The 27,520-nt window shown below is 46.1% G+C and overlaps 1 protein-coding gene across 2 annotated transcripts in view; it reads left to right on the top strand.

The window, feature by feature from the left end:
* The window catches only part of SRL (sarcalumenin), a 211,609-nt gene extending 187,204 nt beyond the window's left edge, over window positions 1-24,405 (top strand). For both annotated transcript variants that reach the window (XM_069646831.1, XM_069646830.1), the window contains one exon: window positions 20,315-24,405. In XM_069646831.1, coding sequence (XP_069502932.1) covers window positions 20,315-21,126 — 812 coding nt within the window. In that variant the 3' untranslated portion in view covers window positions 21,127-24,405. The remainder of the gene's footprint in view (window positions 1-20,314) is intronic.
* Window positions 24,406-27,520: the final 3,115 nt, after the last annotated feature.

Below are 27,520 nucleotides of genomic sequence, written 5' to 3'. Positions count from 1 at the left end.
GGTAGACCTCCACGAAGCAGCCCTTCAGATGTCGAGCAGGAAAACACCACAGAGAAACGCTGTAGTTGCTGCGATGGCCCTGATGGTGGGCTCTCGGCTGACATGGAAGCGGTCTGCTGGCCAGACAATGGCAATGCATGATACATCCAGAGAGTCACCTGGAGATGGAAGCCTTAGACAGAGTGGAGAAGTCAAGTCATTTGTGCATGCAATATAGAACTTTAGGGCACACACAACATCCATCGAATGCATTGACCTTTCAGCCGACAAAGAAGGATTCCTGAAGAAAACTGGCAGAACCAAAGGCTTGTTTAGATAAAAATCTGAAGGGACCTTTGACATAAAGGAAGGATGAGTGGAACAATAAATATGGAAGTTTACAGGAGAGAGCATATAGTTCCACGACACGCCTGGCAGAGGTGATCACCACCAGGAATGCAGTCTGCCATGACATGAACTTCAAAGGGGGGGGGTGTGGCTACATGGCCGCGTGAGTGGACGTGTTTCTGGACGGCTCCCGCAGATCTGACATTGATCCATGGATATGAACGTGCTTCACCTTTGCCACATGAGCCTGCTGCACACCTATGGATGCTTGAACGTCGGGGGCACGAATGGAGCACAATGAGGGCCCGATCAGCGGCGTGACGGGCGTGAAACGGATGCTGGAAGATTTGGGGAGCCCGAGTCTCGGGGCTGAACAAAATGGCAACGGTGAACAAAGGGCCATATAAACTGACCGCTGCGTCGCAGGGAGAGTTGGCAGGCGAGGCGCAGCGGAGACCGAGCCCGGCGTGTGTGCCAGCGAAGGAGGACCTTTGAGGACGGGATGAGACACTGCCGGGTCGTGATGAAGGCGCTGGGGCCCATGGAGCATAGCGGTGCGGTATGAGGCCGCGGGTGGCACTATACAGCCTGGAGGCGCCCCTGGCGTGGCCCGGCCGGGCCCTAACATTAATAACAGCCTAAAACTTTACTAAGCCCGGGGGCTGCAAGTTGTGGGGCTCGCCCACACTCCTTTGTCACAACACGATAACCAATGAACCTTTAAGAACAAAGGGCAAGCAACCCACGCTCGACAAATACGCTAGATCATCACTGGGTGCTGAAAGAGCCAGGAGCAAAGACAAAACCTCCGTCGAGGGCATAGCCACCATGGGCACGAACCAGGAGATCCTTGCTGCGATTGCTGATCTGAAAGTGGCCTGGGAGACCAAACTGGGTCTGGCCGTGACCGAATTGAAAGCGTCACTGGAACTCAAAGTTGGAGCGGTGCAAGAGGAGGTGAATCTTCTCCGACAAGATATCCGATCATTGGCGGAACGCACGGGGAACTTAGAAAAAGAGGTGGCTCCAAACATAGCGGACTGTGCAACCCATAAATCAGAACTTCACACCCTAGTACAACACGTGGGGAACCTGGAAAGTAGGGCGGAGGAGGCAGAAGGACGCACCCGAAGGAATAATATCTGCATCGTTGGTCTGCCGGAGGGAGTTGAGGGACCGAACCCCCCAGAGTACATTGAATCTATGCTGCTGCAGGAGATAACCGGGGGGTGTTGACCCAGGGGTTTGTTGTTGAGAGGGCGCACAGGGCCCTGATGAGGAGGCCACCGCCGGGGACCCCTCCTAGACCAGTGATCGCCAAGATCCTAAACTACTGGGATTGTGAAAAAGATTTTCGAACATTTTCGGAAGGGCGGAACAATACAAAGGGTGTCGACACACATCACCGCATACCCGGATTACACCTTGCAGGTGCAGCGCAGACGCATGAACTTTGGGACTTGAAGAGAAGATTGCGTGAATCCGGTCACAAGTACATGCTGATCTACCCGGCAAAATTGAAGGTGTTCCACAAGAACAGAACTTTGGTTTTTTTGAGACCCCGGAGGAGGCTATGGGATGGCTGGACACGCAGAGCTGCCCCCAAGAACCGGATATCCAGACAGGAGGAGAAGATAAGTAGCAGAAGTCTGGGGAACCCAGGGTGTCACAGCCAAGGACAATGGGACTGGAATATAGTCTGAGACATGGCCTACGGGCGGGTGTTGCTTGGGCCATATGTATGTAGGATCCGTTGGCACCGAGAAACTTTGATATCAGGGTGGGAGCCCTGTGAGGGGCCTCAATAGCTACCTGAAGCGTAACAAAGTGATGATGTACCTGAGAAGGATGAGGATCGATATAGCATTGTTACAGGAAACCCATCTTACTAGGGAGAAACTGTTGGTGGTCGGGAGAAAGTGGAGGGGGAGCGTTACGGGAGCCACATACTCAGCTTATGCAAAGGGTGTTCTCTTATGGGTGGCACTGCATGTAACATTTCAACTGATTCAATCCATGGGGGACCCGGAAGGTAGGATGATAGTAGTGCGGGGGATGCTGGAAAACTGAGAGGTGAGCATTATAAACCTATACGTCCCTAACCAAGATACGGCGGCCTATTTTAGGACTCTATATGGGAAAAGTAGCCCCCTGCTGGGTGGCACGATCTTTTGGGGAGGGGACTTCAACTGTACACTGAACCCTAAATTGGACAGATCAGATGGTAAACTATGAAACCCACCCCGACCGCAAAGGTGTTACAAGCCCTGTTGAGAGATTTTGGACTTCAAGACGTTTGGAGGCAGCTGCATCCAGCGGACAGGCAGTACTCACACTACGCGGAACCCCATGATCTGCACACAAGGCTGGATTATGTGTTTGCTACGGCTGGGTTAATGGGAGAAATGATGAGCGCGGAATATAAGGCCAGAGTGCTTTCGGACCACTCCCCCTTGATCCTGGAGTGGCGACACCAACTCACTTGAGTGCGAATCCCAACGTGGAAGCTCAGAGCTGAGGCCCTGCAGGACTCTGATTCCGGGAGGACCTAAGGGAGGCGATCACGGAGTACTTAGATATTAATACCGGTAGCGTCCAACGTGTGGGAGGCATTCAAAGTTGTAGTGCGGGGCGTAGCTATATCAAAATCAAGAAGGCTCCAACGGGAGTTGCAGAAAAAGGAGAGGGAGCTGGAAGACATAATGCGTATGGGAGGCACCACTCGCGAGGGAGGGGTAAGGGTGAGGCTATTACAACAAGCCAGCAGTGAGCACTGGGATAGATTATGTAAGTTGAGCTACAAGAAATATGTCGAAAGACAGCATGCAGGGGGAGACAAGCCAGGCAGATTGCTGGCCTGGTTATATAAATGTGAAACATCACAACCAGTGATCAGGGAAATTAGGGGAGATGAAGGCCAGATTTGGGATACCCAAGAGGGAGTTAATAAAGAGTTCCTTAGATATTATAAGCACCTTTATGAGGATATAGGAGAGGATAAGGCCCAGGAGATCCAGGACACATTAGAAGACATAGGCTTGCCCACGGTAGATGATCTGGAACGGGCAGAAAGAAAAGAAAAAAAACTTCAAAGAGGCTCGATGTATAGGTTTAAATGGAGGCCCCATTAGTTAAGACAGTCCCATCTTTAACTCCCAAGCCGGGGCAGGAGCCTTCACCAGAGGGGATGTTCTGAAGATGCCCTTGAAGAACTCCTTAAAGAGCCTGTGTGACCAGAGGTAGAGCTTGCCTGGAGCCCAGGTGTAGCGGAATATGGTAGCCAGGTAGACCTTGATAGATGCATGGGCAAGACCAGCCTTGGCCAGCAAGAGCAGGTATGAGAGACGCTGTGGCACTGTCCTGCACTGCAGAGAACTCTTTTGTGGCCGCCCCCACACTGTAAAGCGCTTCCACTTGTGTTAGCAGCAATAAAGTGTAAAGGGGGCCATGGACTTGGCTAGAATTTTCTTGCATTCTAAGGTCAGTGACTAAGTTTAGAGATGCTGGGTCATGGTGCAAAATTGACCCTCCTTCTCTGGATAGGAGGTCTGGAATGGGAGGTCTGGAAGTGGAGGCAGTTTGATAGCTGGAACCACCGATGGATGGAGAAGGTCTGAGTACCAGATCTGCCTGGGCCACGCCGGTGCAATGAGGATCATTTTGTAGTAGCAACATCTGAGTGTGTTGATCACTCATGGCAAAAGAAGAATCAGTGGGAAAGGTCCAGGAAAAGGCCTTCCCAAGGGAACAAGAAGGCTTCCCCAGAATCCTTGGCTGAGGATACCTGCTGGCAAACCTCTGACACTTGGCGTTGGTAGCTGTCACAAAGAGGTTGATTTGAGACAGACCCCACTCTTTGAAGAGATGAGACACTAGCACTTGCTGAAGCTCCCATCCATGGCAGGACCATAGCACCCTGCTGAGGGAGTCACAATGGTGTTGCGGACGCCTGCCAGGTGAAATGGGACAAGAAACATGTGTTCAGCAATGGCCCAACACCACAGATTCTGTGCATCCATGGAGAGAGCGGGGGGAGCGCATCCTGCCCCGCTTCCTAATGTAAAACATGGTGGTGGTGTTGTCCGTGAAGACCTGCAACTCTTTCCCCTGGAGCTGAGGCTGAAAAGACTTGAGGGCCCAGAAGACTGCCTGCAGTTGCAGGACATTGATTTGCAACTCTTTCTCTTCCGGGAGCCAGAGTCCTCTGCCGTGGAAATGCCCTGTATGGACCTCTCAACCCTCCAGGGAGGCATTGGGCATGACAGTTGCCTGATATGCAGGGAATTGCAAGGGAGCGCCCTGCTAGAGATGCAGGCAAACTGACCACCATTGCAGGGCCTGACGGAATGCCAATTGAGGGTGATCTTGTCAGTCCATGTGCCGGTGACTTGCGACTTTCTGACGTCCAGAAAGGAGTCTCATGTGCAGTCTGCAAAAGGGGACCAGATGGATGCAAGAGGACATCATCCCCAGCACGGACTTGATGGACGGGACCATAGCAATCGAAGCTGAGAGTTTGTTGAGGGGAGCACCCAGGAATAGTGCGTTATGAGATGGCACCATGCAGGACTTCTGATAGTTTATTGAGAAACAGTGTGCTAGATTGCGAGTGCATGAGAGCGGGATTTGATGAGCCAATCATCCAAGTAAGGATAGACGTGGATTCCTTTGTGGTGCAGATCTACTGTCACCAGAGAAGGTTTTATTTATTTTACTTATTTTACTGTGGGGTGGACTCAAATCTATTCAAAGAAGAATAGAACAAGGTTGTGGCTGAAGACAGGAGGATAGAGCGAAACAAGGGTGCTATCCCTGCCTAAAGTGCGCTCTTGACTAGGTTGCGGTGTTACAACGCCTGTCTATTAGTGACAGAATAAGAGTAAAATTGCCACTTCTATAGTATGTAATACATTCAACCTTGAGAGTCACAGCCCACTCTCTTCTCGATTGGCTTAAATCGGAAGAGACTACCAATAAAACCAGGGAAAGGAAAGGAGAGTCAGCCCAGGAAAGTGAAGAGAGTCAATTTTTCTCTTCAAACTAAACCATGTGGCATCTAATGGGATTGACAATTTTTAATAGCCCATTGATTGTCACACCGCTCCTGGGGTACTCAAATGTAAAAATGACACAACTTCGGGAAATAGGATAAATTCCCAATCCCACAAACACACACAAAGACAATACAATCACCGCTTCCCATGTGGAATCAACTTTTTGCTCATGGAAAGTGGGACAATGTAAAAAAGTTTGCTCAAAACTAAAATGGGGGCAAGTTGGAGCCCTTTTAGATGATACAAACACCGTTGACCGGTTTCAGTGGCTTAGGTTTAGTAACGCCACATTCTTCAGGACAGTCTAAGCTCCTCACGAGTTGGTGCATTTTATTGTACAACAACCAGTTTAGTGAGGAAAATTGTTAAAAACAGTAGATGGCATGGTACATTACCACCCTGCAGTAGGTGTCATGGAACTGGAACAGTCTGGGAAGGAACCCTTGGTATTCACTCCCTTTTGTTCTAAAGACTGGTATGCCACAGATTAGTGCCCAACTTTTACTGTCCAGTCCACGTGTAATACATCTCTCTTGCCTTGTAATGGCTTTTGCACCTTTACTGATACTTGCTGTAGATTCCCAATTTCTTATAGGAATTCTTGCTCTTCCTCCCCTTTTCTCTAATCAGAATTAGGATTCTCCCATCCACTTATTTTGTATCTTTCTAAGTTAACATCTCTGTTCTCTGGATAACAGTTGTCACCTTGTGGCTATGGATAAGGATGTTAATTTCCAAATTTCATCACAGAGGGGCCCTTGTATCAATAGATGTCAGTGGCCTCATGTTCCTTCCTCTGCAGAGTAACTAGAACCATATGGGAATACTCGAGCGGATTCGAGCTGCAGGCAGAGTTATAAAGTTCAACTTAAATTAGGAACATTAGGTGGCGGTCGTCGATGAGACCCTTGACTTGATCGAAGCCCCAATGAAAGACCAGTCTTCGTAGATGAGATCTACGCAGAGATACTCATTGACGGGGTGGTCATCGGTGGGACAACAGTCCAGTTGGAGGAGATCGTCAACGAGGCTCGTGTCATCGACGGGGTTGATGATGGTTGAGCCGCTGATGGGTCCTTGGACGACTTGCCCTTTGACGCGGCCTTGTGTTTAGCCATTGGCATTAGCAATTTTTTTGCAGACGGAAACTGCCTGCCTGCCGGTAGGCTAACCATTGACGGAGCCAGTGATGGTGATCGTCGTCTCTCTGATCTGCGTCCGACAGCTGCAGTGACCCATGATGAAGAAGGTGTTGGAGCGTGTGACGATTTTGTCTTCTTTTGGATCGTCACCAAGGAAGCATCCTCAAAGGTCCTCAACCTCTTTTTGTCAGAGGTAGCATGCTCTTTGGACCTGTCGGGCCTGGAAGAGGCATGGCTTTGGCTGTGGGTCGGGTCAGAGGCCTTCCCTTCCTCTATCCATGCCACTAACCTCCGATGGACGGCCTGGCAAATTGAACATCCGTCCGCATGGTTGGGATGTAGTCAGATGTGCCAATCTTCGATGAATATATTCCTCAGGCCACAGTTCTCACAGGCCCTAAACAGATTTTTCTTCATGGCATCCGCCATGGTGTTGAAGCAAAGGCCCAAGCCTGGGCTTGTGGTGCCACGAGTTGGAGATCCGATGATGGACTAAGGATCTCCTCCGGTAATGGTTCCCCGCCGCCGATAGTCACAACATGACTGAATGAGATGAAGAAGATGAAGGATTGAGACAAATTCTCACAAGAATAGACAGAGAACAGCAAAACGTTTTCAGATTTCGAGGAGCAAAACATGAGGACTCTCAACACGAGAAATGTGCAGTAAAATATGAAGATGGCCACCAGTGGTGGAGCGAAGGAGGACGAGTGTCATTGGCTGAGGCAATATGACCCAAAATGACATTGATAAGCTATAGATACGATGAGCAGGTTTTAGCTTAAAGCTTAATTGCTTTAATGTTTACTGAGGATTTCCATCCTGACGATGGGGATTATTCATGAGCAGGTGAATCAATGCAAGACCACATGCTGGAGAACTACCAATAGTAAGGAACATGAAGAAGTCAGACAAGGGCTCTTCCTACTGAGATGAGTATCTTGTAAAAGAATAGTGAAACATTTCTCACACAATTCACATCCATGAGAATTATTTCTCACCGCCCTTTGAGACAGATGTCTCACTCCCAGTCTTGTACAATTTGCAGGAGAACAGCCCTCTTTTTTGCAGTAACATCCCTGCGCTCTCCCTCCCCTGCCAGAATGGCAGGCTACCACCTCGCCTAAGTGGCAGGCAGCACAGTCCCTATGTGCTTTATTTTCATGGGGGCAAGTGCCGCCTACCTCTTAGCAGGGGCACGCTTCTGCAAGTTATTTTTATTTTTTATTTTCCTTTATTATAAGTTTGGTACAGTACAATAATCACCTTTATGAGCAGATCTGGCATCAGATCTTGATCACATTTTCCCCCTCCAGCACCCCAACATTAACTTCCCCCAACTATCTTCAACACTCCACTCCCTACCCACCGCCCTCCCCCTTGATAATAATGTCTCCCTTCTTAAACCACCTCCTTGTCTCTTCAGATTAATACTCTGTAAACATTAAAAGGTGGCTTCTGGCTAACGCCGCGCAGGTGTGCATTACAGTGTGATTGAGATGACCTAAGCACTGCCCATGTTAATTTACACTAAGCACTCTTAACTCCTCATATCTCAGTCATGTGTATTATCCAATGACAGGTTTGCATCAGAGTTCAAATATTTGTACATAAATTCACCCTACTGCGCTTCCTGGGAAGCTGCCTGTCCATGGAATCCTGCAGTTTTCTTTCCGTTATTCATATATTCATGGCCACATTGGTCCATTCCCTTTTACTCAGAGGGTGTACACTCTTCCATTTCATAGTTACACAAGCTCTTGCAGCCAAAAGCAAAGACGCAGCCATTTTTGTCAATCTGACATATTGGCCCCCCTCCAGAACAAACCAGTCCAGCATGGGAGATCCAACTCTTCGATCCACCCTAGGACTTCATCCCAAAATACTTGCACCCATGGGCATCCCCACCACATATGCCAGTGATCAGCTCATGCGCCACACTCACGGCAACACGAAGGGTCAGCATTCTGAAACATTTTGGAGAGTCTGACCGGGTCATATAGCCACCTATGTAGGAGCTTGATGGCATGCAGCTTGTATTGACTGGAGATCGATGCCTGTGAAACTCCCCTGCATAGTCTACCCCAGAAAACAGGATCCCTATCCACCCCCATATCTTGCTCCCACCTCCTTCTAACTTTCTTGGTGGACTGAGACCTGGATTCCACAAGAGCCCCATACATTGCAAATCAGCCCCTTCATACCCGTTCCTTTACCTACAAGCTTTTCAAAGGGGGTAAGGTCTTTCTGAATCTGGTCCCTCCAATTCCCTCCAGTGCATACCCCCTTTAATTGGAAGTACGAAAGACTGAAAGGTTCCCTATGCCAAGCGCCTCCTCCAGGTGGTTATATTGATGAAGCTACCCTCCCTCCAGATTTGGCCGATCCTTTCCAATCTCGCCTCAAACCACTTCTGAAATTGTTTGTGGTTCGGGATCGCATCCCTTACTACCAGCACCCAGATGTGTCGTTACTCCTTTCATTTCTGCGCCTTGTCTCCAGTTATCCCATATGGTCCCCACTATAGGGTGGACCCGAATTCTACAGGGGAATTTTATTCTCGGTACCCACAGCCACTCCCCAACCATGGCAGGGTGTAACTGAAGCTTATCCAGAGTGATCCATTGGAAATCTCTATGGGCCCGAAGATGGGGTATAAGGACCCTAAGCTGGGAAGCTTTGTAGTACAGCTTAATGTCTGGCAGGCCTACTCCTCCTGTATCCTTAGGTAGGAACAGCACCTCACTGGATATCCTGGCCTTTTTCCCCTGTCAAAGAAATCTTAAAAGGGAGCCCTTTATCTCCCGTAAAAATGAGTCTGGGACCTAGATGAGGAGCATCTGGAACAGATAAAGGATCCTGGGGAGAAAGACCATTTTAAGGGCATTCAGGCAGCCTAACCAAGATATTGTTAGTTTGATCCACTTCTCCAAGTCAGCTCTAAATCTGTTCTTCCGGGGAGTAAAGTTGGCCTTGTATAGGTCCGCTATGGCTCTTGTGACATTGATTCCCAAGTATCTTAAGGTACCCAAATTGACCTCGACACCCAGGGGTGTGAACCTCTCTATCTCCCCGTCTCTACTGCTATCGAAGGAAGAAGAGGACTGATTTAGATTTATTAATCTTGAATCCTGCCAGGGAGCCGTATTGTTCTATTAATTGTATCACTTCTGGTATGGAAGTCTGGGGGTTCCTTACGTATAAAAGCATGTCATCTGCGTAAGGTGCAACCTTGTACTCCACTCCACCTATCAGAAATCCCTCAAACCGGGGATTGTCTCTAATCTTCTGGGCGAGCGGCTCTACTGAGAGAGCAAATAACATCAGGGAGAGGGGACAGCCCTGCCTTGTTCCCCTACCCAATCCAAACCACCAGGAATACCCGCCATTTACAGCCACGCACGCCTTGGGGTACGACTTCACTGCCATTATTCCCTTGAGGATCCTCTCTCCAATTGCACACTTTGTAAGCACTGCCTTGAGAAAACTCCATTCCACCCTATCAAATGCCTTTTCGGCATCCACCAAGAGGAGTGAGAGGCCCCCTGCGATCCTCTGGGCTTTGTGCATCAGGTGCAGGGTCTTCCTCATCGTGTCAACACCCTGTGGTCCCTTGATGAAACCCACTTGGTCCGGGTGGATCAATCTCGGCATGTACCCCTCAAGTCTAGCTGCAATCCCCCGGGTGTAGATTTTGATGTGTGTGTTAAGAAGGGAAATCGGGCGGTATGCACCACATGACCAGCGGACCCTGCCCTTCTTGTGTATCGCCATAATAAGCGCCCGCAAGAAGGACTCAGGGGCTTCCCCAGTATCTAATATGTAATTGAACAGTTCTGTCAGGAATGGCAGTAGGGCGGAAAGAAAGGATTTATAAAACCATGTTGAGAATTCATCCTCCCGGGGGGCTTTCCCAGCGGTAATCTTGCCACTGCATTCTTAATTTCTTCCTCTGTTATGAGGGCCTCCAGGATATTGTTCTCCTCCTCATATAGTTTCGTAGGTGAACATCAGCTAGGTATGAGTCTATATCTCCCTCTTCTGGTTTTGTTTCTGATTTGTAGAGCGTCTCATAAAAGGAAGTGAAAGCCTCCTACGTAGATGATTCATTTACTCTATCTCTGTATTCAATTTCTTTGGGCCATCTTTCCGAGCGCTGCCCTCTCAGTCTGGCCACCAGGAGAGCATCAGCCTTGCGTCCTTTCTAAAAAAATGTCTGTTTCAGAAATTGCAGGCTGCAAATTATCTTTCCTTCCCCCAGAAGTCGCAGCTCCTCCCTTTTCCCCCTACCCTCCATCACACAATCCTCCTGCCCCTCCAGTGACCCATGCACCTGTTTGTCCAGCTGTTTTATCTCCTCCCTCAGCCTTTGTTCTATAAGTGCCCTCTCCCTTTTCTTCCTAGCCCCTTCCCTAATCAAGATCCCTGCGAGGTTGCTTTTCCCGCTTCCCTCACAATTTTCTTCTCCACATTGCCTGTATGCTTTCGTTTTGAAGTAGTCCCCAATTTCTTTAGTCCTCTCCAACTGGAATATCGTATCCTTCCATAAGGATTAATTGCACCTCCATTTTGAGCCTGTTGGGCTCAACCCCCACCTATCCCAAATCCGATGTCACCATGCCATGGTCAGACCAAGATATCGGTCGAATCTCTGACCCCTGTGCCTCTTCACACAAGTCCCTCGAAATGCACAGAATATCAATCCTTGTAAAGGTTCTGTGAAGGGGCAAGAAAGTGTGCCCCTTTCCAGTGGGTGGAAGTGCCGCCATGCGTCCTGCAACCCGTACACTTCCAATGTCTCCTGTATCGCCCCATATCCCAGCTTTGGCACTTCGTGTTCCCTTGCGTGCAACACCTGTCTGTCTAGCTGAACATCCGGCCATATATCAAAGTGCCCTCCTGTGATTAGGTGACCCGAGCATTTAACAAGTATTTTCGAGAGGCTGTTCTTTAAAAATCTCAACTGACCCTGGTTAGGGGCGTATACCATGGCAAAAGTGAAGCGTACCTTCTTAATAGTGCCCGAAACCAAAAGGGCCCCCTCTTCCACGTCCAACCAGACCTTAGACACCTCAATCTTGAGTGCCCTACTTATTAGTATACCCACGCCCGCTCTCCTCACAGGACCTGGTCCCCAATATTCCTGGGTGACTAGACCACATGGTATTCTATGTTCTTCTCCCTTACTGAATTTCATCTCCTGAAGGAAGAGGACCTCCAGTTCGGCTCTCCTGAACTCCCTTGCAACCGGGGATCTTTTTGTTGGTGAATTCAGCCTACTAATGTTTAGAGTTTATCTCCTCAGACGGTCTCCCTGTGTCCCATCTTCCACTGTAGCCATCAGGTCATCCTCCCACTAGAGCACCTACTTTACAACCTGGCAGGCCTACACTCATCACCTTGAGCATTGTCAAAAAAAGAAAGCCAGTATGAGAAAATCTGTACCAATGTTTGGCATTTTATATAGCGCTACGAACCCTCAGGTATCTGAGCGCTGCTTATTATTACCCACGGTGTGTGGTGCTCATTTATCGACCTCGGAAGGATGAAAGGCTGAGTTTGGCCCTGCTGGGATTCGAACCTGCGTTAGCAGGCTCTGCACGAGTGTCAAAGCGAGCGCTCTACTCGCTGTGCCACTTGACCGGCCAATGTCCCCCCTCTGCCCTTTCCAAATCCCTAAAGCCTCCCCATGGCCCAATGGGCTCCCTACTCTCCCCAGCTAGCTTCACTAGGTCAATACCGAACCACCAGCTGAACCCGTTCGATCGGATCCCCTTAGTCCGAACCATTTACTCTAGAGTCCCTCTCCCGGCCCCCCTGACAGAACCTTATAACACTTCAACTTCAATATCCGACCAGCCCTAGCCCCATCACTGCTTCTCTCAACAGCTAAGAGGTGGTTGGATCATCAGTAGACCCCAGTCGGGTCTCTATAGCGTAAGTCCCTTCGAGTTGTGACATTGCCTTCTCAAGCATCCACTGCAAACTTTGGTAGCTATGCTAGTTCAAGTATTGGCCGCCCGTGATACATTCAGCTTTCTAAAGCTTTCTGTTCGGACCCTTAATTTGCCACCCTTTCCTTTGTCCCCTTAGAAGTTCCAGCCTCCAACAAGCTCCGCTGTGACTCTGCAAATATCTTCCTCTGTCAAATTGTATTTGTATCCATCCAACGGGAATCGCCACCTCTATCGAACCCCTTTCTCATTGAGCCACCTTGTGAGGGGGTGAGCACAATCTCCTATTGGAGAGGGTCAAATCTTGGAAATCCGTTAGCGTGTTCATGCTGTACATTACCAGGCCTTTCTTTATCACTTTCTACAGGATCTTAAGCTTGTCAGAGTAATAGTGAAAGCGGGCGAGAACCGACTTGGGGCCCTCAACCGAACCACCTGCTCTATGGATCCTCTCAATTTTCGCTTCATCAATGGTGTCGTCTTCAAAAATGAGTTTCGTGACATCGTGAAGAGTTCTTCTCAGGTCCATCTCCGTTTCCCCCTCTTTGTACAGGATCCCAAAAAGTCTTCGATTATTCCACCTTTCATGGTTTTCAAGGTCGTCCATTTTTATTATGATTTCCACCTCTCTCCTTTACATTTTGGACATCTGCACATCCATTTGGGTCTCAAGTGTGTCCAGGGAGGATTGATTATGCTCCACTTCCTCCAATCTCTCCTTTTTGTCAATCCTTTGGGTGATTTTATCAACCCTCCCTCCAGTGTCCGCCCTCATGTTTCTAATCTCCTCCATTAGTGCTGCAGCATCTTTCTTGGTTGCTGCAGCCTTGACTTCTCTGGAAGCCATTATGTCCCACGTGGCGGTTACTCCCATGTTCTTCCTTTGTGTGTATTCAAAGCTGGCTAGCTTCGCTCTCCCATCCATATGCCACCACTGAATGATATGCGTGCCTAAGAGTAAGCAAAGTACAACTTTGTGTTGATGCTACCCAATAAGCATTTGCCGGCCCACCGGTGTGTCTCGTGGGTACCAGGGGGACAGCCACCCGTCAGGTGGGATTATCAATTTCGGGCGATTGGACTTTGGTGGTTGCGGGGTACTCCTCAGAGTATTCATCTAACCCGTGGGTTTGTACTCCACTGCACTAACCACTTTTATAATAAATTGGTTAAGTAATATCCAATAACTGCATTAAAGCCTGGCACATCTAGGAAGCTTCAAGCCCAGAGAAGCTTCACAAATGCAAGAATGAACAATTTCTAGCCTATGCGCCATGCACCTGTTAATTAAATTAAATAATCATTAGCTATACTCAAAATATGTTTGAAAACAAAGAAACACCAATTCTAAATTGTATATTAGCTATTTTTTAATATCTATTCATCCTGAAGACAGACATCCCCAACACGTGTTTTGACCTTTTTAAACAATGGTTTTCATCAGAGATTTAGACATCACAAAGCAGTTATGGTTATAAAGAATGAAAATAAGATAAAGCCAAATTATTTATACAGGCCAGCAATGTATCACAACGTAGAGAAGCGTAGAAAAAATCAAAAATATAATACATGGAAACATTTTCACTATTAATCTCCAAATATTCAATCTATTATATTCCACATATAGATTAGTCATCTAAGCATGCCTATACTTGTGTATGCTGACACCCTAGGATTCTTTTAACCTTAAACCAATCCAGTGACCTCCACCAACAACACTCAGCATATCTTGTATTAAATAATGGTCTGACTTAATCCATTCCAAGCAACTAACGTGACCCAACAATAGTCCGTGTTTGAAGCAATTTGAATTTAATATTAGAGAATAATTACCATTAGAGCATCTTTACTAGAAAGATTCCAATTGTTTCTTAAGATCTTGATTTCTTTTTCTTCTTAAATCATTTGTAGTTACAACTTCTAGTTCTGTCATAAATTAAGAAAGTTCTTACACTTTTTTGTTGTCACTAAGCTGATTAAATAAGATATACTCAATGATTTTTACCTACAACTTTCCAATAATAAACACGGTTGTGAATCTTTCAGTATTCTTCACATTTGGTCCCACGTCTCGAAACCTGATCAAAAACATGCACAACTCCATGTCATAATTTGCGTTACCCCTCTCATTCATAGTTTGTATGTTATTAAATTATTCCAATTCTTACCTAAATGCTCTGCGCCTTTTCTCAAATATGATTTTCATAACGTCCCAAATTAGTTAATGATATGCTCCTTGCTCACGGATCCTAAAAATCAATTCCTCTAATCACTAAATTTGTTAACTTGCATTAATTAACTCTAACACATTATATTCACTGTCACAAAAAGATTCCAAAATCCTCACAAAGCAGATACATCTTTCGGCAAATAGTTCAAAGTAACCATCTTTTGAATTCAACTCTTACTGGCTCCAATATTCTTAGCAGGCATCACTCCCCCTCAACTCTTACCTTTAAAGCTTGCAATAGCCTCAGCTCCACTGTATTCTAACTTCTGCAGTAATGCGCGAGGGCAGAATTTTGTTCCAGGCTCATAAGCTGCACTGCGTTTCAATGCGTGAACACGCCTCTAATTTACATATGTCAACACAAATGCTAATTATAATGGCTCATACTTTCATGAAGCTGCAAAATACCTCTTATCAGCCTTTATTACAAATACCATATTAATTGTATTGAAATAGATAAAGCCACCAAGTAGTGATCCGAAAAGTGCTGTAGCGCCAACTTTCACAAATTCATTCCACAGAGAACTCTTGGAACAAGCCGTTCCTCTGTATTTTTCATAAACGTTTTAAAACATTAGAAACCATGTATTTGTTGTTCTGTTCCACAATGTTATAATAACTTGCTACTTGATGCTGCCCTAAGTCACTAAGGACCCAAGGTTTGTCCGTTACATGGCCGGATGGGACAAGCACCTTCCTAAACACCTCAAATTAGTGGTTTTAATCTTATTGCTCTTCAACTTTTTTAACCCATTACAAACTATCTATTTACCGTCCTGTACATTAATTAAATGAAAAACTAACACTTACTACCTCCCTCAATAACAAAGGACCCAAGGTTTGTCTATTGCATGGCCTAATGGAAAAAGCAACTGCATAAACCCCTCAAATTGTTGATTTAGTCTTGTTGATAGACACTGAAAGTTGTCAGTACCTCTATTATTGATCTCTCCACAACTTCCAAAACCCCTGTAGCAACAATTTTATTGATACATTTATATTGTCAAATATTAATAGAGTGTCTGAATACACACCAATACAGGAGTACATAAAAAAAATGTTTTCAATAATTTTAACCTAATCATTTTTTGTATGCTGCAAGAAGTTAAATCAAAAATGGACACAGAATCCATAAATTCCAAACTTTAAAGGAACACCCCCATTTCATGATCGTATATTAATCCTGCAAGAGTGACGCTTTAAGTATTCAGATGCACGTGATACACTCCTCAAACCCCCCGCCCCTTCACCATCACATCCATACGTGCACACCCTGACCCCCATACTCACTGGACCACCTTCAACCTCAACCCTAGGGGAACCTTGAGCACTAATGCACAATACTATAATGGGCATCAATCATCCCTGGCTCAGTTATGCAAGACTCAGTTAGGCAATGAGAACTCGCCGTTAATTTCCTTCACCACACCATCCTCTGGAAACAACGGCTGCTGTCCAGCTCCTTGTCAACATGCCACATGTGCCTTAAGACCATGGCACCTCACATCTTTCTTCTTCCCCTTGGATGCTAACCAGCTCCTTATCCAAGGACCATTATAGCACAATACCCGAACGGTAAACCTTTCAAACTCAATAATACTGACTGAGGCAAGATACCGACACTATCTAAAACAATTTCTCTCCTTCTGCCCTCATGGATTCTCTCCTTATGTTAATACATACCCATCTGGGTCATCTAACAATTAGTCACTGATGTAATGTCAAACTGTTTACATGTACATGTATATGTATGTCACACCACATTCACTAAACACCACTGAACTATACTAAGGACAAATGGATGTACTCATGTAACTTGAAAATGTATAACCTTACAACCAACTATGTTTTTAACTACCACATGATCACTCACGGCAATCCACCACACCATTCGGCACTCTCACCTTTACACAATATCACAACCTTGATAAAGACCCACAGGTCGAAACACGTATTGGCTTTTTTCTCATGTGAATGGCAACATCGGTGCTCTCAAGACCACGGCAACCACTTGCCCATTAAAACCAATACCACGCGCACCAAACAGCTTCCAGACTCATAATTTGGCCACGATGGAGGCACCAGCGCAATGAGTTAAAATCATTATATCCAGTGCCAAATAGTGCAGGGTTCCTGCACCAATTTTCCCCTATCTCGGAATTAAGGCCCCTCATAACTGTTCTATATTTGCAAATCATTTTCGCTTCCAACCTCCGAAGCTCTTTCTATCTGTCACTAACCCTGTTTTCTTTTTATAAGGGTTTTAAACCTATGAACCTGATTCCTGCCTTGTCGTCCTTTTGGTGACATTCCTTCCAATGTTCCGCTAATGGCAGTCTTGCATCTTCCTGATGCAAGGTATTGCTCTCTGATTCTCATTCGAAGCTCACGTATTGTGATCCAAATATATATTAGACCGCACACACAAATGATAGCATAAACTACAAATTTGCTTCTGCAATGAATACATTCTGTGATATTTACTTCCTAATCTATGTTGATTTTAAAACTTTTACATTCAAATGTGTATTGCCACATGCTACAGTTTCCACATTTAAAGAAACCAAACACATTATGATGTAACCATGTCCTTGTTTGTTGTATAGGTTACAAGAATGATGTGCATATACATTTCTCAAGGTCGGTGCTTTGGTACATGCTATAGTTGGTCTATCTTTTATATAGTTGACTAGATCAGGGTCTAGTGTCAATATTTTCCAATGCTTATGCAATATCCTGTATAGTTTATTCCCATCTGCCGAAAACTGGGCTACCCTTCTCACTTTTTGCAAAGTATCCATCTTGATTCTTTCCTTTGGTTTAAGTAAATCAACTCGATTTATCAGTACACTTTTTTCTCTAACTCTTTTTACAATATCCGCTGCATAACCCCTCTGTTTGAAACTGCTGTCGAGGATCATACACTCTTTTTCAAATTCTTCACTTTCTTTACAATTCCTCCTTGCTCTAGTATATTCCCCAGTCTGAATTAACACTAGGTTTATGACAGCTAGTTGCTATCAAAACAGAATTCACTTCAGTAGGTTAACTCTGTATGTTTTTGACATAATTCTGTTTCCTTTAATATACAAGCTTGTGTCTAAAAATCAATCTGTTACATGACTATTACTTGTGAATTGAATGACAAAATAATTTACATTAAGATAATTTACAAAATCATTCAAACTAAGTTTCCTTGCCAGATTAAAAAGACATCATCAATGAATCTTGTCCACAATTTGATTTATTGGTCTGTAAATATTTTCAGAGTACACATATTCATTTCTCAGAGCTCCTCTCTCCATTGATCGGCTGCCTCTTAATTCCATGGGGGCAGGAAGGTGGGAACACTCCTCAAGATAGGGGATCTCACCTCCCGTCCCGCCGTTCTGCAAGCAACCCTTCTTCTCCCTTTGGATGGTGGTGGGGTGAGCTCTGCCACCTGCAGTGTGCCCTGTTAGTGGTCCTGTTTATCGCCTCCGGGGACCAAAGGTGGTCCCTCGGGGTACTATCCTGGTGTCACAGGCTTTAGGAGTCTCCGCTAAGGTTGCTGCGTCTCGCTTCATCTCAAATAGGGACTCTTTTTCTATTTTGTTTGTCTTTCCAGCAATGGGTCTGGTAGCCGTGGGTTACAGAAACCAAGCCAAGGTCTTTCAGCCGCTGTCTCTTTCCACTGCTATGGCCTATGCAGGGCTCATGACTGCCTGCTTGGCCGGAGCAACTTAAGTTTAACATGGATGTTCTAAGCCTCCTGTAGTGTCTTCACCCTCTTAAGACACTTCTGAACACCGAAGGGGGCCTTCCCGGGGCCCCTCAGCTGCAGCAGGGGGCCTCTTTATTGCAGACATCGTGATCTGCCCCACCTGCTGCAGGCTCTTGAATCCGCCGCCTTGGCCAGTCCCACCACATCCTAGATAACACAGTGAGAGCACACAGGGGTTGTCTCCCCCTCTCTGCCTATGTGATCAGGCCGGAGCCTGTTGCGTCAGCTGGCGGCCCGGGCCCCGGTGGAGCCTCACACTCACCTCCGCTCCGAAACCCACTGTTTCCCACCACTCGCCGGGGGGACCACAGATGCAGCAGGGGACCCCCGCCAGATCGGTGTGCCCCCAAGGTCCACTGTGCAACCCGCAGATGTCGCTGGCCCCCTCCAATGTTAAGGGGCACAAGGGAGACCTCGGGTGGGGGCACTCAAAAATGTTTTATACTGGCATATGTGGTGGGCAAGGACATCATGAAAATGTCCTGCAAAATGGTCCTGTGCACTTTTGGTGACTTGCATCTATTGGGATTTTTCATGTTCTACCATACACAACTGATTCCAAACTGTGTGGCATTTTACTCAATTGCTATAAAATGTATTGTTTGAACCCATTATTTTATACATTTTGTCAGGAGGAGAGCACCCCGGAGCACCCCTGTGTTTGGTACAGGGTCCCTCACTGTGCTCAGGCGCTCCTGGGTTTTAGGCTCAAACATTTATGTTCACCAGCTGCCACTGCCTTTTTTGTTCAAATTGTGAGGATTAACCATTATCTTACATATACCAGTGAGAAAACAGTAAATCTGCAAATTTCACCTTTAAATCTCCCTCCTTGGAGTTATCAAATGCTGCCACAATCCAGACAATTTGTTTTTTCAATGAACTGACACCACACACTGGCGTTGTGATGCTTTTAGACCCTTGTCTACATTGTTTTACAGTGAGTTGTTCCTTCATTAAGGCTGGGCAAGGTGGCACTGCTATATGCTCACATCTTTACATTCAGGTGGACAATGTTGGCTTCAATGGCAGCAGTAAAAACCCTGTTAGCAACATTCCAGTCTAGCCCCCCCACATACCCTGCTTGGATGAGCTATGCTTCAAGTTCACGTAATACCAAGTAGGTCGAAAAAACGTATAGCTATCTAGGAACAGCGATCCCCGCTATAGAATTTTCAGGGGTCAGATTCTCTAAGATTTGCATGGGAATAAATCCAGAGCTTCTCCAAATTATGCTAGCATGTTTTATTTGCCTTATTCAGAAAGGTTAATACTGAAACGAACCTGTAGAGGCCAGGAGCATCTTTAAGATACTTATGTCCTGATAGAGTTCACAAAGGTTTGATCAAGTGGCTCTTGAAGATGCTCTGCTCAGCTTCAGGCTTGTTCCAAAGCAAATCATTGTGAGTCTGTGTCTAAATGGCTGGTGTCAGTTTGAGAAGTTCACAGATGTCTCTTTTTTGATCCGAAACGTATGTCTGTAAATCAGGCCCTATATTGGATTGCACATATTAAGGATCACATTAAGTGACTAGATACAAAATTATCGAGTTCCTCAACAACAAAGTCACCCAGAAGAATAAATAGTCTAAAACAGATGAGCGTAATTTTCCTAGTTACTGAGAAATTCAATGAAAACTAAAAGGGTCACTGGTGCCCATCATTAATGCTATACACTTGATGGGCACCAGAGTTCTACTCTGCACTCTGTCCTTAGATTGGCATGTTTGTAACGCTTGTAGACATCATGCTAAATAAGTTCAACCTATGCATTGGTAGAAACGTAGATCATTTTGATTGCTAGATTTTATTAACCAATTGCATTTCTCTTCCCCCTGATACAGGCTATCCATTCAATGATGTGTGCCAGTGGTTCATTGATAGAGCGGACCTCATTTTTGTTGTTTTCGACCCAACAAAGCTTGATGTTGGATTGGAGCTGGAGATGCTTTTCCGTCAGCTGAAGGGTCGTGAGTCTCAAATTAGGATTATCCTGAACAAAGCAGACAGTCTTGCCACCCAAGAATTAATGAGGGTCTATGGTGCTCTCTTTTGGAGCTTGGCTCCACTAATCAATGTCACTGAGCCACCAAGAGTCTATGTTAGCTCTTTCTGGCCAGCAGACTACCACCCCGAGACTCACAAGGAACTGTTCCTCAAAGAAGAAATCTCCCTCCTGGAGGATATGAATCAGGTGATTGAGAACAGGTTGGAGAACAAGATTGCTTTCATTCGTCAGCATGCCATTCGGGTCCGTATCCATGCCCTCCTGGTTGACCGCTATCTGCAGACCTATAAAGAAAAGATGACATTCTTCAGTGATGGCGAGTTAGTCTTCAAGGACATTGTTGATGACCCAGACAAGTTCTTTATTTTTAAGTCCATCCTGGCCAAGACCAATGTTAGCAAGTTTGACCTTCCCAACCGTGAGGCCTACAAAGACTTCTTTGGCATCAACCCCATCTCCAACTTTAAGCTGTTATCCCAGCAATGTTCATATATCGGGGGATGTTTTCTTGAGAAAATTGAAAGAGCTATCACACATGAGCTTCCAGATCTCCTGGGAAGCATTGGCCTGGGGAAAAAGCCAAGTGGTCTCAACTGCGAATCCACTGGTTGTGGAGAGACCCCAAAGAACCGCTATAGAAAACCATAACCCTTCTGTGTCCTGTCGGCCATTCTTGTGCTCTAGTGGTGAATGAGCTTATGTCTTATCTGTTGAAGAAGCCATGGTTTATTAACCCTTTGAGTACCACATAAACACCAATCACGACTTAAGTCATCAATATCATTGACAAGGGAGGAGAAATGGGCCGGACTAGGAAAGGGAAGCATATAGTGCAAATAAGGGGCAATCTAGTTTCTAAATTCTAGTGAAGAAACATTCATTGTCAGGATAAATGGTGTCACATGATGTAATAACATTGTTGAATTGGATAGGTCACAGCTTTCAGTATGCTTCGGCAATAAGCCAAGCCAACATAGGCAATTCATCAACAAATTCAAACACTCCTTAGTGGATTGTAGATTTCCAGTTGTGTTATAAAACTCAAGTCCCTAAACGATAGTTTTTCCTACAGGGTCCCAAACACTCTAGCAATACGTTTCTAAAGTGTTATTTATGTAAGTGTGTGTATCCGGTGCCTCCCTCCGCCTCTTCTAACGCCAGGTTCAGCCTGCAATACCGGATCAGTCCTCTGTCAATGTAATCACCTGTATCAGCCTATCCTTGAATTTAGAGCCCTGTAAATATTTTTAGGAATGCACACAACAAACCCGTGTTTTGCCTATTTATGAAAACGAGACTAGCTACCGGATCATAGAGTACCTGTGGTCAATGGGGAGGATTGACAACACTTTGAGGTCAGAGTTCATAGGGCAGCAAAAACTTGCCAATCTGATTTCACATTCTCAAGTACGGGTCCAGTTCAAATATTTGTTTTGTTATAATAGTTGCAGATGCACCGTTCAAAACCTACAAAAGGTCATAAGAAACCAGTTACATGCTAACAATATTAATGTTACCTTGACAGAATTGATTGCACTGCTTCAGTTCTAGTGTTGTGACCCCAGTGCATTCTGTAAATGTAGTCCACAGAAATTCCAAGGACTTTGAAGATAAGAAGGTATTTGGGTGGGAATTCGCACAAAAAGAACACCCCTCGGCACTGCGTTTTACTAAGAAGTGCATATTATTGACTGTTTCAGCCATCTCAGTCCTCCTCTATACTCCTCAAAGAAGGCGTAAATAGGGATGTCCAAGCCTTGTGAGCTAAACATGTAAACATTCTAGTTAGAAGAAGAAAGTGGCAGAAAAATATTTCAGAATGAGGGGAGGGTGGTAAGGGATGGTGGTAAACAGTGGTTCAGAGGAAAGCAAGCATCAGCTGGTAGAGTGAGAGCCTCTCAACGTGGTCGGGAAGGTGGAGTTAAAGGGTGGAACATTTTTGAAAGTTTTCAAGAACATTTTGAACAAATGAAAGGGGAAAGGTTAACTGAGAACATCCTCTAAAGTTTACCTCACTTGAAGAGTTATTTTGTACGACAGAACACACACATCCTCAGCTGGTCCAGGAGCAGCTGGGCTTAAGACTGTGCAGGACAAACACCCACCTTAACCAAATGCAACTTTTAGTGAAGGGAAATGAGCTTTGTGGAATGGAGATTTTGCACTGGAGACTTTTTTAATGCAGGGTAGTTGATGCCTGATGAGAGAATGGTGCTTTCTTTTCCTGGGCACACCCCAGTAAGAAGGTTTCTAAATTATGTTTTATTTTTGGCGTTTATTGCAAATCATTTAGACAATAGACTAATTTGCTTAGAGGGTCCCACACCAGAGCTGAAAATGTTTTCAAAGCTGAGAATTCTATGTTAGGGATGAATTTGGCAGATGGTCCCTGAAAGTAGGATACAAGGCCGCTGATGGTTGAAACCTTTAGTAGACGATGAAGTGCATTAGTAGCTGTTGTGTAATAGTTTCCAGGATAGCGCTCTTGAGAGACCGATGAGAGCATCCAAGAATCCTTGTTTACTGTGTGCTGGTAGCATGGCATTCCTTTTGTGTCTTTTGGAAAACCAGGACTTGATTATATGCTTGTGATAACCTGGAGTTAGGTTGGCAACAGTAACAATGACCAGAATACCTCATACATATTCTAAAGCAGACGTACTGCAGGGAGATGGTTTTACTACATGGCAATTATATTACATTATTTATTAAAAATAATCCAGTCAGATATATTTCCTTGATCCAAGCAGGGTCAAGAAAATACAGATGTTAAAAGGTGGTAAAGGGGTTAGAACCAACCTTTAGTAATTGAGGGTCAAATGCCTCAATGTCATACTATTACAAGAACTAGTTTGTGGGTATCTCATGGAGGATCAAAACAGAAAGGATGTGTCAACTATCTAAGGGTACCGTGTTCCGAGTGAGGAGGCCACTGGCCCTTCTTGCCTGCCAAGCTCCATCCCCATTGTGGGTCCGTTCCTCATAGATCTTATTGTATGGAGCGCCCAGAAACCAATCGAAGATGCCAAGGGTACAACACAGTGTAGCCTGATCTTTTCTTCTATGTTGTGCGTTTTGATCAGTAGGATGTCTTTTGTTCATGCTCATCAGATAGAGGGGGCCCAAACATTTTTACACAGTGAATATTTACTATTATTTGTGATGCTCTTTGTTCTAGGCTTTGCTGCGATTTATTTTAATAAACCGGATTCTAATAGTGCTCTGAATTAAATAATTTCACCTCTAATCCCGTCTGGTTGAGCAAACTGATAGAGCCAACACCTTGCCCTGGTAAAAACTCAAGTTGTAAAACTGTGTCAGTTGCATATCATAACTAGAAAACGACCTGTGTGTCTGTGGAGTCTGGGATAAGCAGTCAACACGTCGCACCGTCCCACAGCAAAACAGGAACCCAGAAAACCTTTTGCCATATGAGTTGAAAAGCTGAGCATAACTGTTATCTCCTTAGTGGAAGTATTGCTCTCTGGTAGCCACAGACACAGAATAAACTAGCGGGCGAGGAGATAATCCAACCGGATTGCAATATCAGAAAACATCACTGAACAAACAGCTCAATAGGCGTTTTACATGTATCTTCTACTTTGTATGTCTTTTCTGTTTGTCCCCCCTTATCCGACCTGTATTTGTGAGTTTCTGCTTGTGCTCCCTTAACCTTTGGGCAGCAGTCATATCTCTTGAATGGTGTCCCTCACAAACGTTGTCTTCAAGGTGCTTCCCATTTTACCTGTATGTCCTCTATCCTGTTTGGTTTCCATTGCAGCGGTCTGAAGTGGTTAGAATCTTATTCACCTCATACTTCCCTTGTTTCGTTGTGGTGATGGGAAGAGCAAGGGCTGTCACATTCTTTCCTACTTTCAAGGTGAACAACATAGATGTGATTGAAACAATAAAAGACGAACAACCCCCTGTTTGCTTCTCATTGTTTCTTCCAGTCTCCAAGTTGAATGATTCATTTATCCTACTGCTTTCATTTGCTTATATGTGCTTCAATTTTTAGCATTAACTTTCATTGTTCTGTTGTGGTTTACCGAGGTGTGCATCATCCCTGTAATCTGCATGGGTTTAGAACAGTTTCACTGACATAGACCTCCAGAGACAGCTCAAAGGCAAAACTAAAAGAGAAAACTGGATTTTAAAAAGTGTAAGGTAGAAGTATAACTTAAACACCCTCAACCTTAACACAGAGACTGCAGTAGTGGACTGCTACTGGTGGTTACTAAAGACAATACAAACATTGGTCTCTGCACTATGCGTTACACACTCATATAGGAACCCATTCATGCGCAACTCTCACAGGATTGCCGTTTGAGTCTGAGGACATGTGATGAAAAACACCTATTCCCCATCAAAACCCCACAAAAACCTCTTTCTCGGGTATACTTCTTAATGCAAGGGCCTTCGTCAAAAAAGCTCCCAACATTCATAGCTTAACTGCAGAAAAGTCCCTCCCATTCTGAGCCCTTTTTTCCAGCCAAAAAAACACCAAATTATGAACAAAGAAGTTGAGGTCTAAGAGTACCTATCATATGCCATGATTCCATTTCCTGCAATGAAATCCATTGCCTGCAATATAACTCCTTTGAATAATTGCTAACAGAATATGTTACTTGTCTGGCCAGTTTTTTGTATGTGAACCACCTCACAAAAAGAATACTGTCTGCCTCTTCACAGAACCCAATTGCTTACTTGACCTGCCAGGTCTAGTTTCTGACTCCCCTAGAGCAACTGAAACTTCCCTCACCTCCATCTGGCAGGACATGAAAGGAACGACAGACTCAGAAGGATGTGCTGCACTTATCCTTTTTGACCTAAAGGCAGCCTTAGACACTATCAACCTCATCATCCTCATAGACAGACTCCACTCTCTTGAGCATCAGGGACACTCCTTTAAGATGGATCTCCTCCTTCCTCGAGAATCGTTCACCAATCACCCTCCTCCCACCCTTATCCTCTCCCCCGCCCTGTCTCCAAAAGGGGCCTCCCTTTCCCCTTCCTGTTAAACCTCTACCTAAGCCCCCTCCCCACGCTCATTCCTCCATACCTTTGGGACATTCCGTCCTGTGGGACGGGACCAGAGCACTTTTTAAAAAAAAGCATCAAATTGAAAAATGTGCCCTTCTTCTCTTATTATGCGGGGTACCACACGCGGCCATAATTCGCCCTCCTGAGCTCCGCCCAGCACATCGCCCTTCAGTCCTTTTTCTCTGCGCGGTCGGGGCTGGACGCATTTGCATCACCAGGAACACCGTTTTTTTTCTTCCTGTTGTCCTTCTCTCCTGCTCCGGTTCTGCGGTCACGTAGTCCTCCGTAAATGCCGGATCGTTTGGGATTTGTCGCTTGTTCCTCTTGCGAACGGATCACCATTGCAACTCGTGTTTCTACTGCGATTCCCTTTTGGTCCGGGCGGACGGAAAGAAGAGACTCCTTCCCGGGGTCCTCCAGGTCTGGGAGGGGCTTCAAAAGCTCTGCTACCAGGGTTTCGCCTGAGGTGCCTCGCAGGCCTAATAGGTGTACCAGGGTTTTCTCCGAGGGTTCCTGCGAGGGGCCTGCCAATACGGGGTCACGATCTGAGGTTCACCAATCAGTTTCTAATAGCCAGCCTAGTCGTGCTGTGGCGTTGGGTACCAGAGTTCGCTCCGAGGTCTCCATGTTTGGAGCTTCCCACACAGACACTGGGGTGCGCCCTGAGGCCTCCGTTGAGGCTTTCTGTACCAAACCACAGTTCGAGGTCCCTCTTGGGGGAGCTATAAAGACCAGACTCTGTTCCGAGGTTCCTCTTATGGAGGCTAAGGTGTGTACCAACAGAACTGAGAGACCTGTTAAGGTCTTGTCTGTGAGGTGGATTCCTCAACTTTCCCGCGCTCGCAGTGTTACCGGTTCTGTTGAGGGGGCACAGGGAGAGGTCGCTGACTGTTTCTCCTCTGTTACCGGCTTGGCTGAGGTTCCTCTCTTGGAGGCTAACTCAAAGGGTCACGACAGGATGTCCAGTAAACATCCCAGGCCACATAGTATCGGCTCTGCCGAGGATCCTTGTATCAAAGCTAAAGTTTCGATCAAGTCCCCTGACCAGTCTGTGGAGTCACTTGCCTCACCCACACATGTGACGCAGTTCTCCTCAGAGACTCACAAAATGGTGGGCCTTCCTGCGTGGTCTACGGCGGTCATTTTGGATTCTTCCCTCACACCCAGGCTTTCGACGGCGGGTGCTGGGAACCTTCTTTTTGGTGGACAACCTGGTCCACGGGACAGTGTGAATCCAGTCCGCCCTTCCTATGACTGGCGCGCTTGGATGCCACTACCGCATACGGTCTCGCTTCCTCCTGCTTCTGCCCCACTTATCTATGTAGACCCTGTTGGTGGCGGGCCCTCTTGGCAGCCTTCCTCATTACGTTTGTGGGGGGTATGCTCCTCATGAGTGGCCTCTGCCCATCCGGGTTCCTAAAGTTTCGGCAGAGGATGCCTTTTTTGGGTAGTTTCAGACTCTTATGAACACTGATCCCATGAGGGAGTACTTTAAAGGCCTTTTTCGGGAGATCTGCCCTCTGGTGCCGCATCCTGCCTGGCAGTTCCAGTCACGGCACCTGTCGCTCCGGCAGCGGTACCACCTCTACCTCCTGGCCCGCCTCCACCTCTTCCGCCTCTGTCTCCGTTGTCTCCGGTTGACAAGACTCCAGCAGAGCGATACGTCAATTGATGTTCTGGATGACCCTCAGGCAGACCAGGATAGTGAGGACCAGCCCCGCTCTGTCAGAGCATTCCACGACCGGGTTCTGGACATGTCACTCCTTGACATACCAGTACCTGAGGCACCCGCTCCACAGGAAGGGGTGCTTTCGGGGGTGCTCACCTTGTTTCCACAGGAGCACACCTGCCTGTTCCTTCAGAGGGTGGTTGCGGCCGCCACTCTGCAATCGAAGCCGGCCTTTGCGACCTCTGCTGCCGCAGCTCAAGTTCTGGCCAAGGAAGACAAGTTGCTGGGCTCCTTGGCCAAGAAAGTTTTTGCCAACTCTGGGCTGCAACT

Source organism: Ambystoma mexicanum, chromosome 2q (assembly GCF_040938575.1).
Source record: "Ambystoma mexicanum isolate Mex_15411 chromosome 2q, UKY_AmexF1_1, whole genome shotgun sequence".
NCBI classification, from domain to species: Eukaryota; Metazoa; Chordata; class Amphibia; order Caudata; family Ambystomatidae; genus Ambystoma; species Ambystoma mexicanum.
Note: the sequence above shows the minus strand (reverse complement) of the source record. Positions and strands in the feature narration are given on the sequence as shown.